The sequence below is a fragment of the Acipenser ruthenus genome, chromosome 2 (genome assembly GCF_902713425.1).
Source record: "Acipenser ruthenus chromosome 2, fAciRut3.2 maternal haplotype, whole genome shotgun sequence".
In the NCBI taxonomy this organism is placed as follows: Eukaryota; Metazoa; Chordata; class Actinopteri; order Acipenseriformes; family Acipenseridae; genus Acipenser; species Acipenser ruthenus.
In genome coordinates, this window is record NC_081190.1 from 77709563 (window position 1) to 77729911 (window position 20349).

A 20349-nucleotide genomic window follows, 5' to 3' on the forward strand; every position below is an offset into this window, starting at 1 on the left:
ATCTCCCAGAATACACTGTCTCCAGTTACTAGGAAACTGTACACAAGATAAAACAACCAACAAACATTATCCAATCTCTGGCTCACCCTGTTGTCTTTGCAGCCAATCACAATAAAGGGCAATTCACACTATAGCGTTTATTCGCTGCGTTTTCTATGGTAAAAAATAAAACCTATGGAATTGAATACTACCTTTAATACTTGAGCGTAATCACTGTGAAAAAAAAATCCAAACCAGTTCGATTTTGGGGCGAAAAACGTCACAACCACCACCATGTCCTGCTAAATTTGGATATAATCTGAAGGCAATAGATATCGGGTGCAAGCTGCTACAAGGTTATTGCTCCGAAGAAGAAGAAAAAAAAGAGAAGAATGTGGATTCACCCTATGATAACAAGCAACAGGAAACTCTAGGGGTGTACCAGCATCCTGTGCTAGAGCTGAAATATACTGTATATATTTATAAAATCTCAAATTGTGTTATTGGTAACAAATAATCTCAACAATGTTATTGGAATCAAAAACATTGTTTAAACAAAATTAGAAGTACAGACAGGACTACCAAACGCAATCATTTCAATGCATCCTGATGTGTTTTTTATTTCTTTTTTTTAATAAACAATACAGTAAACGCAGGTAGATGGTACTGGCAATGCAGATTTAACGTCAGACAGCACAAATGTTTTACATTATTGGGGAAAAAATACACGTATACTAACATATACGATTGACATACGATAAAAAACCTTGTAGAACACACGCATGGTTGTACAGTAGTTCAAAGTAACACTGCAGTTAAAATGGAAGGCTCTTTTTAATGCCTACTCCATAACCATTACAGATTGTACAGTATTTATCGAGATTACTCATGACTTCAAGGTAATGTTGCATTTTACCCCCTGAAAATACATTTTACTCTTTCAGTGTTCATATGTAAATTATTCCCAGACCCAAAACTTTATCTGGAGCACTGCATACTAGGATTCATCAGTGGTCATTAAAAAAAAAAAAAAAAACTTTATCTGATGCTATGCTGGCTCCCCTGCTATACAGCTATTGCATCTGATACTTCAATCTTCTAATTATATATATATATATATATATATATATATATATATATATATATATATATATATATACACACACACACCTGGTGCTGCTACAGTTCCTAAGTGGTATATACAGGTAAAGACTATTGTACCTGGCAGATGGAATGAGATTCAGGATGTTGTTGAGCACATACTGATGGTCTGCATGGTCCTGGGCCACAAGCACCACCAGAGCGTCACAGCATGCAGCCCGCACCACCACATTGTCACTGCAGCACTTCTCCCATAGCAGCTCCAATGCAGGGGTCTGAAAAGGAACATCAATTATAAAAGGGCAATAATCGTCCTCCTATTCATTCCAAACTGTATTGCTTAAATTTTACAATGGCAAGGATCATCCTCCTATTGATTCCAATCGGCTACGTGATGTCATAACCGTGGTAATATCACAGGACATTACCACCGTTCTTTTTAAACCTATTTTTCAATTAACCTCATAGCCATTATACACTTCTAATATGGCACTCCAGAGTGTGTGTCATAGTGGGATATCACCACTTCTCAGATTGGTTGAAGGCTTTCGGCTTCACCTTGTGCTTCACAAAGCCAAGCTACAAAAGCACAACAACGACACAAACACCCTGTCGTGCTTAAATTTAGAACTGAATTATGTTGCTAAAAACATAAACCCAACAGTATAATTCTCTATTGTGATTTCATATTTAAAAATCAATACTTCTGTTCCAAACATTTCTATACGTTTAATGTACCACTTTGGGGGAAAAAAAATAATTAGGGAATCTTTTCTTTAAATCTTCAGTTTAACTTTAAAGGCCTAAATGGTTGAGGCTAAATACATTGTTCTTAAAAAAAATACATTTGTTTTTGACTTCTTGGCCTATTTTGTGCAGCTACTTATCATGTGACCAATTTGGAACGCATCCCTTCCCCATGGCAACTACTGCTGTTTCCCAATCCAAAAGTCCAAGGCCCCAACTTGCAAAAAAACTGGAAGGTAGCCTTTGCCTAGCATCTTCCGGGGGCATCATTAAATGAAAGGGGTGATCTACAAAGTATTATTCATATTTATACTTTCATATTGCATCCCACAAAGCCAGACTGCCATGTACAGACTGCTGCTGCTCCACATGGCAATATTAACTATTGTGGTAGTCTCGCTTTGTCGGAGGATATATTCTTGAATAAGGATATCATCTTGAAACACATTTTCAAGTCCCTTCTTAGGAACTACAGCCTCCACAGTGCACCAAGCTCTGCCTCCAGGCAATTCCTGACAATTGAATACGCTGACATGTCAAATGTAAATCCTGAGACTGACTGCCTTGCTTATTTTTCATGATGAAGTCATCAACATTTCAAATTAATTATAACATTTTCCTTTCCTATTTTGAAACAGGAGATGGTAAGCAAAGAGTTGCTGTTTCAATTGATGAGTTATAGCCTAAATAGCATTTGAGTCATGTTCTAGTGGTAGTTTGCTTGCAAGTTGCCTGTTCACTCCCAGAATAACAGATAATTAGAATAATTATACAGGTAGGTATTGATTAAAATAAAAGCAGCTTTAAAGTTTTTGTTCCAACATGTACTTCATTGCTGGAAGACGCATAGAATTTCCAAAAAATGCTAGTTAATTTGTTATTTATATAAAGCCTTCAGTTTTAGGTAGACTTGCATGAACTGATAGATGTTTGATTTTCATATCCTTACACAAAGGGCCCTAAGGCCCCTCCTCTATCTCCCCTGATGACTTTGCCTCCTTCTCTTCTAAAATCTCAGACATCCGCAAACTCTTTAACACCTCTCCCTCCCCCGCACCCCCTCCTGCTCCAACCCCTACACCAACTACATCCCCTACTAACTCACCCTCCTTCTCCACCTTCTTGCCCCTCTCAGACTCTGACCTCTCCTCCCTGCTCCAGGGTCACAAATCCACCACGTGTACCTTGGACCCCCTCCCCACTCACCTCTTTCAAGCTGCTGCTCCTGCTCTACTCCCCTTCATCTCCTCCCTCCTCAACACCTCTCTACTTTCTGGTATCTTTCCCTCTGCCTTCAAAAAAGCCTCTATCACTCCCCTCCTCAAAAAACCTACCCTCGACCCCACCTCCCTCCAGAGCTACCTTCCTGTCTCCCTCCTACCCTTCCTCTCCAAAACCCTCGAGCGGACTGTACACCGCCAGCTCTCTGCTTTCCTGTCCAACCACTCTCTGCTTGACCCTCTCCAATCTGGCTTCCGCTCTGCTCACTCCACTGAAACCGCCCTCCTGTCTGTCACCAACTCACTTAAGTGTGCCCGAGCTGCCTCTCTCTCCTCTGTCCTAATTCTCCTCGACCTCTCTGCTGCCTTTGACACTGTTGATCACTCTATTCTACTATCATCTCTCGCTGACCTGGGGATCTCTGGCACTGCTCTGGCCTGGTTCTCCTCCTACCTCTCCAACCGCACTTACCAGGTAACCTGGCGTGGAGCAACCTCCACACCTCACCCTCTCTTAACTGGAGTCCCCCAAGGGTCAGTCTTGGGTCCTCTCCTGTTCTCTCTCTAGACCCACTCCCTGGGCCCCCTCATCGCATCCTATGGTTTCTCATACCATTTCTATGCTGATGATGCTCAGATTTTCCTCTCCTTCCCCACCTCTGACTCCACCATCTCCTCCCGTATCTCTACCTGTCTGTCTGTTATTTCCTCCTGGATGCACTCGCATCACCTCAAACTCAACCTCTCTAAATCTGACCTCCTTTTCTTTCCCTCCTCCTCCGATCTCTCTATCTCTGTTCCTCTGAAATCTACCACACTCTCTCCCTCTTCCTCCGCTAAGAACCTTGGAGTCACCCTGGACCCCTGCCTCTCTTATTCCCAGCACATCTCCACTCTGGCACGCACTTGCCGATTCTTCCTGGGCAACAGCCGAAGAATCCGACCCTTCCTCACCAACTACGCTACCCAGCTCCTAGTCCAGGCCCTGGTACTCGCCCGCCTAGACTACTGCAACTCCCTCCTGGCTGGCCTCCCTGCGTCCGCCACCCGTCCGCTCCAGCTCATCCAGAACTCTGCTGCCCGCCTGGTGTTCTCTCTGCCTCGCTTCGCCCACGCTACTCCACTACTCCGCTCGCTCCACTGGCTCCCGATCACCGCTCGCATCCAGTTCAAGACTCTTGTACTAGCCTACAGATGCCTTGACCAGACTGCACCCAGCTACCTCCAGACCCTCATCTCTCCCTACACCCCCACTCGACCTCTCCGCTCCGCCTGCACTAGAAGACTGGCTCTACCTCCACTACGCTCCCCTGCCTCCAGAGCCCGCTCCTTCTCCACCCTTGCTCCGCAGATGTCAGGACTGCCCAGTCCCTGACCACATTCCGGCGCCTCCTTAAGACTCACCTCTTCAAACAGCACCTGTAGAACTCCTCTGTTTGTATCCTGGGACACTATCACCCTTCATGTAAATGTGCTTTATTTTGCTCTTATCTGCCCCCTATTTTACTGCATTTAATCCTGTACTTCAGAATACTGTAATCTGCCAAGTGTTTAATCTGTAGTATTTTGTATTTAATCATATCCTGATGTAACTATCACTATTTAATCATATCCTGATGTAACTATCACTATTATCTGCTGTATTATTGAATTGTGGTTTGTCACACTTGAACAAAAGTTATTGTATTTCTTGCTTTTATTGTATTACTTGTATTGTAACACTTGAAATGTATTTGCTTACGATTGTAAGTCGCCCTGGATAAGGGTGTCTGCTAAGAAATAAATAATAATAATAATAATAATAATAATAATAATAATAATAATAATAATAATAATAATAATAATAATAATAATAATTTCAATAATAATAATAAACAGTGACAGTATTTCCATATATTGAGTCCCAAAACCGCTTGGAGGGTGTGTTTAACTTTCTAAAGAGTACAACCAATTTAATTGAAGACCCTCCAAACAAATCTAATGCTGCCCAAGGTAGACAATGACGTACTCAGAAATGGAAAATAAAAAGGGATTACAAATGCCCTTTTACCTTTTTGCACACAGAACAAAGAAAAGACATACCTGATCAGAGGACTGTGTGATCTTCTCACTCAAACCTTTTTCTTTCAGCACTGCAGTGGTTAGACTCCTCACAGCCTGAAGAAAACAAGTATTAGTATTCCTTTTTTTAGCATTAAGAACATAAAAGTTTGAGAAAGAGAAACGGCCATTTGGCCCATCAAGACTCCTTCCTTGTTAGCACACCATGTTCCTCGACAGGGGGGAAGCGGAGAACAGACTAATTTAAATCAGAAATTAGTTGTTTTTAAAGGGTACATAAGGACCTTTTTATTTTATTGTGTTACATGTTCCCATGTGTTCCTACAACTGTTTACATAAGGTGTGTGTATCGTTTTAAATTTTTTTTTTTTTTTTACATTTTGACCACTATTTTAAACTTTTAAATTGCATTCCCTGCCTCAAGATGGCTTCCCATGTACTCGCATGGACCTCTCAAAACTACATTTCCCATCATCATCCTGCTCACAAATGTAACTGAGATGGTTTTACCAGTGAGCAGGATGATGATGGGAAATGTAGTTCTGAGAGATCCATGCGGGTACATGGGAAGCCATCTTGAGGTAGGGAATGCAATTTAAAAGTTTAAAAAAGTGGTCAAAATGTAAAAAAAAAAAAATTAAAACAATACACTCACCTTACGTAAACAGTTGTAGCAACACATGGCACATGTAACACAATAAATTTAAAAAGGTCCTTATGTACCCTTTAAAATGTTCCCAGTGTTTTAGATCCTACTACTTCACCTGGTATTCTATTCCATGTATTTATAACTGTGTAAAAAATAAGTGCATCCTACCATCTGTTCTAAACTTACTTTTACTCAGCTTCCATTTATGCAATCTTGTTCTTCTCTCTGTGCTAAATTTGAAGTAGTGCCTTGGGTTAACTTTATCTATACCAGTTATCATTTTAAAGACTTCAAATCAAGTCCCCTCTTTCCCTTCTTTTTTTTAGGCTGAAGAGATTGAATTATTTTAACCTGTCCTCATAGCTCATATCATTAAGTCCTGGGATCAGCCTAGTTGCCCTTCTCTGTACCTCAAGTCAAATTATTTTTTTGTAGTGAGGTGACCAAAACTGCACACAGTAATCTAGGTGGGGTCTAATTAGGGTATTGTTTAATCTTAGTACAACCTCTCTAGACATATTCCATGCTTTTTGCAATATAACCTAACATTCTATTTGCCTCACCACATTGGCGAGGTACTTTTAATGATGACTTCACTATAACCCAGAGATTCTTTTCAAAGTCCTAGTGCCCTATTTCCATCCCGTTCATTTTATACTCATAACATAGATTTTACACCCAATACTCAATAATTTTCTTAACATTAAAATTAATTTGCCACAACTTTGCCCAGTTACATAAAAGGTCCAAATTCCTTTTAATTAGCTCGGCTGTGGTTTCAGAATTCACTACTGCACCAAGTTTGGTATCATCTGCAAATCTAACACTCTTGGAGTGTTTATCTTGGTCCAGGTCATTTATATAAATGAGGAACAGTAAGGGGCCAAGTACAGACATTCAGAGCAAAAAATAAATAAAATACAATAATAATAATAATAATAATAATAATAATAATAATAATAATAATAATAATAATAATAGTTTAAATTAGCACTGTACCTGGGCCTGAATAAGAGAATTAGGGAATTCCAATCTTTTCTTTAAATCTTCAGACATCTTAGCAGATCATTTCAAGAACGATATTGCTGAAAGAAAAAATAAATAAATAAAGGACAGCTATTGGGTCTGTAATAATCCTTACATCAAAATCAAATTTGCATAATAAAAAGGGAAATCTACCTTTGAATATTACAAAACCCAACACCTTATGAACACTTGAATCCTCAAATAATCATGTCTTAGTTGCTTATTACTTGTTTGGTAACACTTGTACGGTGCAAAGACTTTATAATCTGTCTCATTGTGTTTTAATGTAGTTTATATGGTTACACATGACAAAATAAAAAAACCCATGTGTTCAAAAAACGTTTGACTATAACAAAGACTGTATACACACTCTACAACTGTTACACAATTTACGAACGCAAGTTTCAGTAGTGTGTATGTGTAAGGGCAGTTTAGTTTACTGCATTTACCATAGAGTACATGTTTACAAATAACTGTGGAAGGCCTAGGCTACAAGGCTCTCGGGGACACTGGTACCGGTGTCTTTTACGCAAGCATGGTTTGTCAGGACTCTCAGGTTTGCAGTTGTCTGTGTCACAGGGACGCTCATCTGTCTGTCTGACACTGGCAGGCCCACCGTGGATTACTACTACTACTATTATTATTATTATTATTATTATTATTATTATTTAATCACGCTGGTAATACAGCTGCATTGTGCAAGGTGCTAACTTCAGAATGTTGGCGGGCACATATTGTGCGTTGTTGTTTCCACTGAGAACTGGAAAACATGGACCCGGCCACGTCTTGGATCGGAGTGGACTAAAGGACTGAACACTATCCTAAGTTGCGGCCCTTTCATGTGACCTCCTGTGTAAGGTTTTATTGAAATCCATTTCAAGCTTTCTTGCTGACTGCTTACCAAGCATAAGTAACTGTGTTTGAAAGACGTTGCTTAGCAGCTGCTGATGGAAAGTAATGGCTCAGAGAAGTTAGACGGATTTAATTTCACTGTCTATTTGGCTGTACTGTAGTTACACTACTGCAATGTTTAAGGGTCTACTGGTTAATTCATGGCAGCATTATATGGTAGTTTTGATGTTGGGTACTAGTATTTTTTTTCCAAAATTACTCTAGCTAGATATATAGAGAAAAAGAAAGAAATACAGTAATTTAAACTCTCCCTACTACTAGTCGATCGTATTAAATGTTTAGAAAATGACCTCCCCTAAAGTTAAGTTTGATATTAATTGTGATGATGCAGTTTTAAGAAATGTAATGAATGCAGGACTTCACTTCCCACTTTCCTAGAGCTTAGTGTTCTGGCATGGATAGTTTTCGATATTGAATAAGTTAGTTTGGGTAACTCGGTAGAAAAATACAAGCAGACTTAAGTCAGACCAAAAAATAATTATGATTTATGAATTTAAAAAACACAGGTTCTGGAGCATTTGGTCTCCTTAAATATGTTGAGTAGAAAGGTTGGAATTTTGCTTTTGTGGATTCTACTGCTATGCCTTTTTGTTCTTTCTTTTAGACAGAAAAAAACATTGTTTGTGGCTTTTAGTGTTTGTTTCTTAGTGTAAATAAAAGTCAAAACTTTCATAAATGAAAACATATATTTGTGTACCATAACATTAATACTTTATTGTTATGCGCAACATTTTCATGCACAGAGAATTTTTTAATTATGGGGTAAGGCTTACATTGTGCTGTATGTTGATCTTTAATTATATTTAGGGCTTCTGATTTTCGGTTTTAACCGATAAAACCCGATAAAGCACCTCCCGATACAAAAAAAAATAAAATCGGTGGCTAGCCAATAAACACTGAAAAACACCGGAAAAACTGTGGAAATGGTTAATCAATTCACGTTGACTTCACCCTTTTCCCATTAAAAAAATAAAACCTACTACAAAAATAATAATAAATACATTTCCCAGCGCTGCTGGGCAATGTCCCGCCTTCCTGACTTGCATCTATCATTGATTCGTTCTCAATACTTTAAACCCGCCCCAACTACTGAGTGACAGCACATTCCTACATTTCTACTGGAGACTCCGCTTGCGAGATTTAAAATGAGATTACAATCAGGATGGAGGCTTGTTTGCGGGATTTCAAGCTGTATTACAGTTAAGATACAGAGGATTTAAAACAGAATTGTGGTGAAATGTACAAAAATGCCTACACAAAAACCCCAGAAGAATGTGCCCGTGACCATAGCGATTTCGTTGTGGAAAACAGCAAAGGAAAGAAGGTACAAGTTAAGTGTGCAAGTACTGTCGAGTTACTACTAATTATATATATAAAAAAAAATCACTATGTAAAAAGAAATAAGTAATATAGGAAGTGTCACAAAGAAAGAGTACATCTGAGGATACAGTACCTTGATGTTTGATCAGTTCAGGGTCACAGAATATGACCTACTTTTCAAATGAAGAAGTTCATTTCCATTATGCATAGGTCACATTAACAGGTTTTCTATGAGAAACCAACTAGTGACCCACTTTCCAACATCCAAATCCTGTGTCAGCATCAGTGGTACAAAAAGCATCTTAAACAATGCTTCATGCGGCAGGACGCCTTATTACTTAATCTTATACTGGCAGGTCAAAACAGAAACTGTGTACTAAAGTCTGTACATATATTTTAATTTTCTCAAAATAATAGTTGAGTTGGTTGGTTAATTTGGTTGGTGGGTTTGCAGTTTTAAAGCAAATAACCTTGGACAAGGCAATCCTGCATTAGAATACTGTATTTCAAATGTCTGCCACACGCCCAGTTCTTGGAACGCTATCCACCCATTCATATCAGATACTGTTAGTGCTAATCTAGCCATACAAGTTTGCTCCAGGGAGACAACAGACATCCTATACGACAAACATGTTATCACTAGATGACACACAGAGGGCAGGGCTTTACAGTATGTGGAAAGTGCATACTGTTACAACATGATACTCCCATGTAGTCTACTAATTGCAATGAGATAAGTGTGTATTGTGTAACGCTACAAAGCATTTGTCACTACTTACTGTTGTTGCTTCTTTTGTATTATGTATTGTTGCAAAAAAAAATTCAACTACAACAATAGCAGTGCAAAGGACATTCAGTTAGGAAAAGACTTAAGAAAGGAAAAGATTTTTAAGAAAGTAATTGTAGTGAAAATGCAACTTGTAATACCACATGGGAAGAACATTTTATTGCATCTAACATTTACTTTGGGATTTTTTTTTTTTTCTTTAGATTTAGACTTTAAAGATGTGGCCTGTTCTTTTTGTCCACATCATTGTAAATGGACACTGCACTTAGGCTCTTCTTAATTATGGAACATCATCACCATAGGTCTAATATAGCTGCAGGTACGACAGGAAAAGAATCAGGGAAATCTCTGAAGGTCAACACCGAGCAGTTTGTTGTCAAAATGAAATGAAACACTGAACAGCTTTAGCTGTTGTCATTCCCTTAAGTTTTAAGGAAGGTTGTGTGTTGACTAGCCTTGTCGTATTTCTAATGTATACCTGTCACATATTATCATAGCCATTTGTTATGCTACAATCCTTCAAACGTACTGGCAAAATTGTATTTAAATTTAGAAAATGTAATTTGTTGCATTACAAGGGCCTTATCTTTCAATATGTGACCATGGCTACACACAAATACATGTTCTTGCCTATTCCCCAAGGGCCATATCATTGTTGTTCCATATTGGGGAGGGGAACCAGTATGATGAGGGTCAGGGTACACTTTCCCTATACTATGTCTATAGCCCCTTTCACACTGGCCTGCTCTGGTCGGAACCTACCCGGGTCAGGACCCGGTGTCATACAGGTCAGCTACGCAATTTCACACTGCTTTTAATAAAGCAGGATTGACTTGGATGACAGACACAGTAAACAATACGCGTATCAATGCCCCGAAAGCAGCTTGTTACAGACGCTTCCATCCAAGCTTCTCTGGATTGAACCATCGGCTCAAATGTTGTGTAGAGCAAATGTTTCTTCATCCCTGCTGCAATCTGGCTTATGGTGTGTTTCAAGCAACAAAAATATGGCTAAACAGAATAAACAAAAATGTTCCTTGCAGAAGTGAAACCTTCAACCAGGCGTGGCTGTTTGTTATTTCATCTGCCATCATGCATTTTGTCTCGCTCAACCCGGGTCAAAGCGTGTCAACCCACATCCTGAGGTGGGTCGCTGGGACCCAAATTAACCTGGGTATGACCCAGGTACATGGTTTCACACTACACCACATTCCGGCGCCTCCTTAAGACTCACCTCTTCAAACAGCACCTGTAGAACTCCTCTGTTTGTATCCTGGGACACTATCACCCTTCATGTAAATGTGCTTTATTTTGCTCTTATCTGCCCCCTATTTTACTGCATTTAATCCTGTACTTCAGAATACTGTAATCTGCCAAGTGTTTAACCTGTAGTACTTTGTATTTAATCACATCCTGATGTAACTATCACTATTTAATCATATCCTGATGTAACTATCACTATTATCTGCTGTATTATTGTGGTTTGTCACACTTGTAATTTGCTTGAACAAAAGTTATTGTATTTCTTGCTCTTATTGTATTACTTGTATTGTAACACTTGAAATGTATTTGCTTACGATTGTAAGTCGCCCTGGATAAGGGCGTCTGCTAAGAAATAAATAATAATAATAATAATAATAATAATAATAATAATAATAATAATAATAATAATAATAATAATAATACACAGGATTGTGACCCGGGTAGCTAGAACCCGAGTAGAAGTGTCAGTGTGAAAGAGGCTTAGGTATGTCTAATATTACTTAGAAGAGAAATGATGAGGGAGCTTAGTGTGTTCTCAGTGTGTAGCTGCATTTACTAGGTAAAGGCCTGGGTATGAAAACTGAATTCAAAATAATTTTCCAATCCACCTGTAGCAAACAGGGTCTTAGGAAAAACTTTAAACTTTTTCAGAATTCAACAGAAAAGAACAGTTTACAACATTATATTAAACACATTATATATATTATTATTATTATTATTTATTTCTTAGCAGACGCCCTTATCCAGGGGCGACTTACAATTGTTACAAGATATCACATTATTTACATACAATTACCCATTTATACAGTTGGATTTTTACTGGAGCAATTTAGGTAAAGTACCTTGCTCAAGGGTACAGCAGCAGTGTCCCCTACCAGGGATTGAACCCACAACCCTCCAGTCAAGAGTCCAGAGCCCTAACCACTACGCCACACTGCTGCCCTGTGTGTATATATATATATATATATATATATATATATATATATATATATATATATATATATATATATATATAAACAACCACAGACAAGTGTAAAATATATCACACCAATGCATTATTAATTCCACTTATTATTTGACATGTTATAAACGATATAGGATACTGTATACCTTTAATATAAGGTGCCACATACAATCCTTTATTCTGAGCTCAACCTTTTAAGAGATAATTCCCAGAAGAATAACAAAATGCTGGGGTAAACTAAACACCTGTTACTAAGTTGAACACTGGCAGACTGTCAGTGTACTGTGATGAGGACACAGATCTTTGAAATGGCAACAGTACATGAGGGAAGGCACACCCTTCTTGACCTGATAATGCAAGACACAACTCATCATCTGCCCTGGTCCTACTAGCGCGCCTTCGTGCTTCAGAAGCAGTTGCAAAGCAGCCTTTTAAATGGATTTAGGCTACATGAAATAAAAGGTAAGAACAACTTTTTTCTGAATTTGAGATAGATGTTTAAGACTTACTGTATTCTAGGTGGGTCAATCAATTTGTTACAAGATTTTCTACAGCGAACAGTTCAATGAAAACAGGCAAATTAAGTTTACCACTAAGTATTTTTCTGTGGTACTTTTGTAATTTTACCACGCCTTTAGCAGAGTTGTACTATGCATTTACCAGAGTTTACCCTGGTTTGACAGGTTTATTAATATGCTTTACCATAACTCACTGTTCTTTACAAAGCTTACCTATGTGTTACCATGCTTTCACTTTGTTTTATTACACTTTGCTATGATTTTACTATGGTAAACTTGTATAAGGGCTTTTAAGCATAGTAGTGTGGTAAAATATTTTACTGTTTTTCTTTATGATCAGGAAATTAACAGTACTGTAATTGAAAAAACTGAAAATGACTCCAAATCCAGTACAAAAAATGAACAGCAATACTAAACACTCTGGGCTGGTTTGACATACCATGATTAACACTAATGGACTACCTTAACCGATGAAACATTTGGTATAGTCCAAGATCAGTGCTAATCAGGTTCTGTAAAACTAACCATATACAACGCTAATATGGCTTAAACATATGCGCATAAACTAAAGTCAATATGAAGCACAGTTGTTGTTTCTTATACCTAGGCATGTCTCCAACAAGGAGAGAATGTACAAGCTGGTATAAATGACTGCAAGTTTATGACGTACATTATTAAAATTAGAATTTAAATATGAACATTTGGTGTTCATTTGTAATCATTTAATATTTAACTGGCGCCCTTATGAGAGCAAATAGCAGCTTTAACTTAATATCTTACCGTATCCAGCATTTATAAATTGAAGTACACACTAATATATTATATATATATATATATATATATATATATATATATATATATATATATATATATATATATATATATATATAATTAATTACCGGTATATATTAATTAATTATCCCGTTCGAGGTTGATATAAGCAGGCTACCTTATTCTACGAGAAATAGCAGACTATTTGGTTAGTATGTGACGATAAAGAATGCAGAATCAAATAGTTCAAATAATTTATAATAATAATAATAATAATAATAATAATAATAATAATAATAATAATAATAATGCAAGAAAATTCAACCTACCGGCATCCGGTGAGTAGTCACAAAACTTCAAGATTGACGCTGCAGAAACTGTGTATGGATGTACGGCAGACGGAATAGGTCAAAATGGAAAAAGCGTTTTACGTTACTCTTCTGTGTTTTTGAAGCTATTGCTCAACGATACTGTGAACTGAAAATTAAATGTAAATAAACGTCTGCACGTGATGTTCGATCAACTTATCATTTTGGAAGCAATATGGATCGACTAAAAACTTTGACATCCGACATTAAAATAAACCCCTTCCTCTATCTGGTTCCCCATTGCATTTTCCCATCTGGACAGTGTACACTGACTGCAGAGAAGTTAAGAAAAGGTACAGAATTAGAATTTAAAAGTTTAAAAACAACATGACACGGGTCAAGAGAAGCCTTGTCTCCAGATTTCATAGATGTTTTTTTTGTTTTGTTTTGTTTTGTTTCCATATCACAGCTCCAAAACCATTAATAAAAGGTATCTAATAAGTACACATTCTGGGTGGTGGGACATTGTGCATTGTACCTAAGTCAGACTGACAACTTACTAAATAATAGTACACCTGAACATATAGTAATCCGATACATCCTTTTTTTTTTTTTTTTAAATGAGCAAATTCTGAGTATTAGATTCTGGGGTTATATCGGGATGTCATGTAGTCATGCGCTTGACTAAAATAATCACAGATTTAAATAATAATAATAATAATAATAATAATAATAATAATAATAATAAACTGTGCATACTGAAAATGTAAGAATATTAAGAAGACAATTAAGTCCCATGACCTCAATCTGGTATTCACAGAAAGTGAGAGGTTGATGTCATGGTCACAGCACTAGTGTGCAATGTTTAACCCTGCAAAGATGAAGTCAGACTCTCACTCTCAGACAGAGTTTTGCATTGTGGAGAGGGGTGCTCTTTGTAAAAACAATTGACTGAAAATTGTTAGGTCTTTATCATCTGAAAACCTAAAAGTCACATAACCACACTATGTCAATTTAGACCGCAGGGCAAAGTGAAGAGTACTATTAGATATTGTCTGAAAAAAATATGAAATCTGCATCTAAAACTGTTTATGAGATTTTACCAGTTTAAACTGGAATATGGCCCATAATGTTTATAAAATGTATGATTTTACATGTAGTACATGGAGCATTTAGGGTGTCCTCGGCTCACCGCCCACCAGCGACCCCTGTAGACTGTCCGCCTGCGGGCCTGCCTGTAAGGGGAGAAAATGCAAAAAAAATGATTGGCGATTCCAAATTAATGTGTGGATTCAGAGAATGGAGCATGGTATGCTGTGAGCTGTGTTACTTGCTGTGAACCTGTTGCTGCAAATAAAGAGCCTGCCAGATATTGAACCATGCTCTGTTGTCAAGACTGCATTATTTTTTGCTACATTGGTGATGAGAAGTGGGATGGATTGAACACCATGGAAAGTAAAGGAGGAGCCAGTGGAAGGTGCAACCAGAGCCGACACGCCGACACCGTCCGGGCGGAGATCAGTAGCGAGAGAGGGAGTCTCCTGAGACTGGCTGAGAAAGTGGGTTGCTGAGCAGGAAAGGGAGGGTGGAGTCAAATCAGGCGCTGCAAACTGACAGACCAGCGGCGAGCAGCAAGACCCAAGTGGTCAGCAGTGAACAAGTGGCAGGTCGAGAGAACAGCCAGGTGGAATAAAGATCCCGGGATTCGATGGCTGGAGCAAGGCAGAGAAGGCAAGCCGACTGACTGGGGCGCTAAGGGGCGATGCACAGGTGGTCCTGTTAATCCTTCCTCCTGACAGCCTGGGAGAATGCACGGCTCTGAGCGAGGCTCTCGCGCGCCCGCTTCAGGAGCCTGGTCGCTCCAGAGTGGCTCAGGTTGAGATGTGATGCCGTCTGCGGCAGTCAAAGGTGAGCCTGACCAGTCTTGCATCGGAGCTGGAGAGGGAGAGCCGGTGGGCAAAACACAGAGTCTTCCCCCGTTGAACAAGGAGAACAAGCCAGGCTACAATTCATAGAGGCACACGGGAACGGAGAGCTGCGCAAACACCTGCCACTGCAGGAGAAGGGATCAACAAGGAGCCAACCCGCAGTGCGTCAAGCCTAGCTCCATGAAAGGGAACCCGAAAGAGGCACTCCTACACCCCCCTGGCTCCCCTAGGTCGTCGCCCTTGTGCAAGCACTTACCAACAGTAGCTTCCTGCGCTCCAGCTCTCGGGTTCGGCTCTGCTGGAACTGCGGCCAGCCTGGTCACCTGTAGGTGCAGTATCCGGCAGCAGCCTCACTGTCTCTGGTCACCCGGCCACGCCAGCCGTCGGGAAATGACTCCAGATCTGCATGGAAAGGGGACTGCAGACCCGGCTACAGCGCACCCCAGAAACAGCTAGCAGACCTGCACACCGCATCCAGACACCACAACCAGGAGGGGCCCAGCAGTACAGCCAGGGGAGTGGAGGCCAGCTCCAACCAGAAGTAGCTGGCAGTGCACCCGCAACTGACACCAACCTGTCTGGCCCAGCCATAGTCATGGGGAGGACAACTGTCTTTAGCCACATCCCTTCGTCAATCGAAGGGGTTCCCTGCACCGTGCTGGTGGACACCATGTCGAGTGTGACACTAGTGCGGCCCGATATCTACCAGCAAACCGCCGGGAGTCAGCAGCACCACTTGGAACCCACTACCCTGCAGCTACGCACAGTGACTGAGGGGTTGTCGTCAATGAGAGGGGAGCGGGCCATGAAGATTTAGGTCGGCAGTCCAGGATCCTTGTATCCTGGGCTTGGACTTTCTACGGCAGTCCGGCAGCCTGCAAGACCTACAGAAGGGGGTTCTTCGGTTCCAGGGAGGCCCGAGCCTTGCGCTGACTATCCCGGGGTGGTGCAGTCAGGACTGTGAGTCCAGCGGTCAGCATGCTACCGGCTGCTGCTTACAGCCCACGGTCAGCCCGACCTCATCAGCCTGCCAGTCTGACTGCGGCTCAGTGATCTGTCCACCAGGATGCCACTTCAGTGGCTGTAAATGCAGTCTGGCACCGTAGCTGCGAGGGGCTTAGCCCGGAGCAGCAGTTTCAGCTGCGAAACTGTTGCTGAAGTACAAAAATACCTGTACTCATCTAGTACAGCACACCATCGACATGGAGGACGCAGAACCTATCAAGCTGTGGCTCTGCCGACTGCCCCTGGCCTGGCAAGAGGCTGCGTAAAAGATCTTCAGCGAGATGTGGCAGGCCGGATTCATCGAGCTGTCCGACAGCCTGCGGGCTACGCCGGTCGTTATGGTCCACAAAAAGGATGACGGGAGGTTCTGTGTGGACTACCAGCGGCTGAATGAAGTGATCCGCAAGGACTCTTAGCGGGCGGTGGAAGGAGCCAGCAGACCGGGAGGTGAGGTGGCAGGTCATGGTGCTGCACCCCAGATGGCGGTACTACACAGCACTACAGACGGCGGTACTACACACCCATCATGGCTTGCCGGGTTCAGGACCCTTTTGACGACAAAACGCTCAAGCGGCTCCGACAGGCATTCTACTGGGGTCGCTGGCATTGGGACGTGGAGGATTTCTGCACGCCACTTGATGAGTATGTTGCAAGAAGTATGTTTTCAGCCGGGGAGCTAATGTGATGAATCAGGGTTGATATCCTGGGCCCCTTTCCGCAGTCTGATCAGGGGGGAACCACTACATTGTGGCGCTATGGATTACTTCACAAAGTAATCCACGTGGGGGGGGGGGGGGGGGGGGGGGGGGCACAGCGACAACCTGGGAGTCACCAGGTGCTGTACAGGACTCTGATTGGGTGAGGAATGTGATATTCTATTACTGTACATTATTGTTAGTTAAAGGTCAGTGGGAGCTGATTGGTCGAAGCCTCACATACTTGTAACTTTGTGTTTTCTGTGTCTGGGTCTGAGGGGGGATAAAAGAGGGTGCAGCTGTGAACCTGTTGCTGCAAATAATGAGCCTGCTGGCTATTGAATCATGCTCTGTTGTCAAGATTGCCTTCTTTTTTCCGACAGCAATTTCACCCTGTGCCACACGACTTTGCACCTGGCAAGAGCTAGGGGAGGGGGACAGATAACATCTAGGGTTTAACTATATTGTTACAGAGTTAGGGGTAGTGGCCACTGATTGGTTCAACCACAATGTTGCAATGTTGATTGGTCTGTAGGCTATAAAGGGGCAGCCTGAGAGCTAGCTGTGGCTAGGGGATTCAAGTGAGTAGAAAATCATGCTGAACATCTGTGTGCTTTCCTGTTGCTGAATAAACGAACTGCCATTTTAAGAATACCTGCTTTACACTTTCTTGCTAAATGCTACAATTTGACACTTTACTTTGTTAGATGGATTGCCTATATTTGTGTTTTTGTGGGTCAATTGTATGAATATTACAAATATTAATTTATGATTATCTTATGATATATATTGGTTTGCAATAAATTAGCTAATTAAATATTTCATAAATCTATTGCACGTCATCAACTTGTTTACTTACTGATAGGAAACTATCTGCTGGAAGACCCTGTTTGTTAACTAAGTGGTAATAGAGAGCAATATAATCATTGATTGCCAGAGCAGTTAAGATTAGTTCTGTAAATAAATAGATAGCTTTGCACTGCCATCCAGTTACAGCACAAATAACCGTAAACGTAAACCTCGCCTAGAGATATTACATGTGAGAAGTCTTGGTTTTGTATCGGCTCCGTGGAATATGCCTCTTTTGCACTGACCAAAATTGCGGTCGCGTTATTCTTTTTCAACTATGAACACTGCATACCTCAACTGTGAAAGTTTTAACAAGGTCCCCAATGTAACTTCGTTTTCTAAATTTTAAAATCTCGTGGATTCAGTATGTAATATAATATTAAATTCTGGACACCTGTAACATTTCCAAATGGTTAGATTCAAGGTGCCCCATTTCCATTTGTTGCACTTTCAAACAGTGAACGCAGTGTTGCCGATCGTTTCTGTGATTGTCAGCAGGGCTTTACCATCTATTATCAATAATCAATAATAAAAATGGTGGTTTACACACACATTTTTTATATATATATATATATATATATATATATATATATATATATATATATATATATATATATGTCTGGGGAGGGGGGGGGGGGTATTTATTAGATCAGTTCATCGCTTATCGATTTTCGGCTCGTTTTATCTTTTACCTGCACGGCCCTGTGGCTACTGCAGTTCAGTAACCATGTCTTTCCTGAGTTACGAGCAGAGGTACTTTTGTGCGTCGTGAACCAGTGTTGACTGCGGGAAATCCTTATCACCTCGTATCCTGTCTTTTAGTAGGCTAACTTTCCTGTGTTCTGTTGTGAGTTTGGTCCTAAATTATTTCTCACAGCACACCAGCGTGACGACAGGCTTTGCCTATTAAAAAAAAAAAACCCAAAAAACCGCTACGCCGTGATAACAAATCCCTCTCAGTAATCTTTCAGTTTAATAATAGTAAAGATGAAGAACTATATTATACACGTACTACTTCTTGCTGTTAACCCTTTTTTCTTTTGTTGCTAAGCAGTAGTTGCGTTCCTCTGTGTGGCAGCGCTCCTTAGGTGGGTAGTTAGGTACAGCATGACATTGGCTGACTGATCAGTTAGTTACCTCGTTTCATTGGCTCGCCTTTCTCAGTTATGTCTGTGTCTCACTGTCAGTGTACACAAACAGCGCATGCGTCTTGACTCAATCTTCAGCCCTTGGAACTCGGGCTCAGTTCAATAAGAGAGACCATGTCCGCCATCAACCTTATGAACTATCCTTTCATTTAAACCAACTTCTTCATGAAACTGCAGTAACACACGGCCTCAAGCATGGCCACTTCGGTGAGTATGCACAGCTCAATGCCCGTGTATTCCATACAAATGCATGATACTGTTGTGCTCATACAAAAGGTGATAATGCAGTTCACATACTGGTGCAGCTTTCCAGCCATATTTCTATACAAGTACAGTACAACTAGTGAAGCAGAGGAGCGTCTACAGTGGTGCATTTCTCACGCATTACAGCATGTCTGCAAAAAGAAGTTGTAGAATTTCTTCAAATTTGAGTGAATATTTCAAGAGTACGCTGCAAAGCAGTTACGACCCGTGCAACAGACATGTCATGCTTTTGAATAGGCAGTTTAATTTAATAACGATTGTGGAAATGTTCTATGATGGGGCATTGCTATTTTTGTTAATCAATTTTGTTGTTCTCGTGAATTTAGATACATTTATAAATGATGCATTACTTTATTTATAAAAAAAACGGACATTACAAAATGGTCATATGCGTATTGCTATTAATTTGATATATTAAGAATTGTTTGTAGATCCTTTTTTTTTTTTTTTTTTTTTTGCGCATTTGGTTCTTAATTTGTTAATCCGTACAGAACGCGTTTCTGCTGATTTTTCCGGTTTATACTTTTAAAGTTGTATGGGGTTTGTTTGCCCTTCTAGGGTGCAGTTCAGGTGAAATTGGAGCTCGGTCACCGTGCCCAGGTCAGGAAGAAACCTACAGTGGAAGGTTTTACTCACGACTGGATGGTGTTTGTTAGAGGACCGGAGCACAGCAACATTCAGCACTTTGTGGAAAAAGTAGTTTTTCACCTGCACGAAAGCTTCCCGAGACCAAAAAGAGGTAAGAATATATAAAGTTACTTTATGGTTGGAAGTTTTAATTTGTTCATGTTTTTTTTTTTCTTCTGGTAGTTTATTGAGTGTGATTGTTAATTT

At 40.3% G+C, this 20349-nt stretch overlaps 2 protein-coding genes across 3 annotated transcripts in view; one reads left to right on the forward strand and one right to left on the reverse strand.

The window, feature by feature from the left end:
• Nucleotides 1-13734, reverse strand: part of focad (focadhesin) — a 94188-nt gene extending 80454 nt beyond the window's left edge. The window contains exons 1-4 of the mRNA XM_034014913.3: nucleotides 13648-13734; nucleotides 6757-6842; nucleotides 5130-5204; nucleotides 1201-1355 (exon numbers count right to left, since the gene is read on the reverse strand). Coding sequence (XP_033870804.3) covers nucleotides 1201-1355; nucleotides 5130-5204; nucleotides 6757-6813 — 287 coding nt within the window. The 5' untranslated portion in view covers nucleotides 6814-6842; nucleotides 13648-13734. The remainder of the gene's footprint in view (nucleotides 1-1200; nucleotides 1356-5129; nucleotides 5205-6756; nucleotides 6843-13647) is intronic.
• Nucleotides 13735-19185: 5451 nt separating this feature from the next.
• The window catches only part of mllt3 (MLLT3 super elongation complex subunit), a 98745-nt gene continuing 97581 nt past the window's right edge, over nucleotides 19186-20349 (forward strand). The window contains exons 1-2 of one of the 2 annotated variants that reach the window (XM_059001721.1): nucleotides 19186-19458; nucleotides 20074-20254. In XM_059001721.1, the coding sequence (XP_058857704.1) occupies nucleotides 19447-19458; nucleotides 20074-20254 (193 nt within the window). In that variant the 5' untranslated portion in view covers nucleotides 19186-19446. The remainder of the gene's footprint in view (nucleotides 19459-20073; nucleotides 20255-20349) is intronic. The other variant, XM_034014914.3, reaches the window with a different exon arrangement.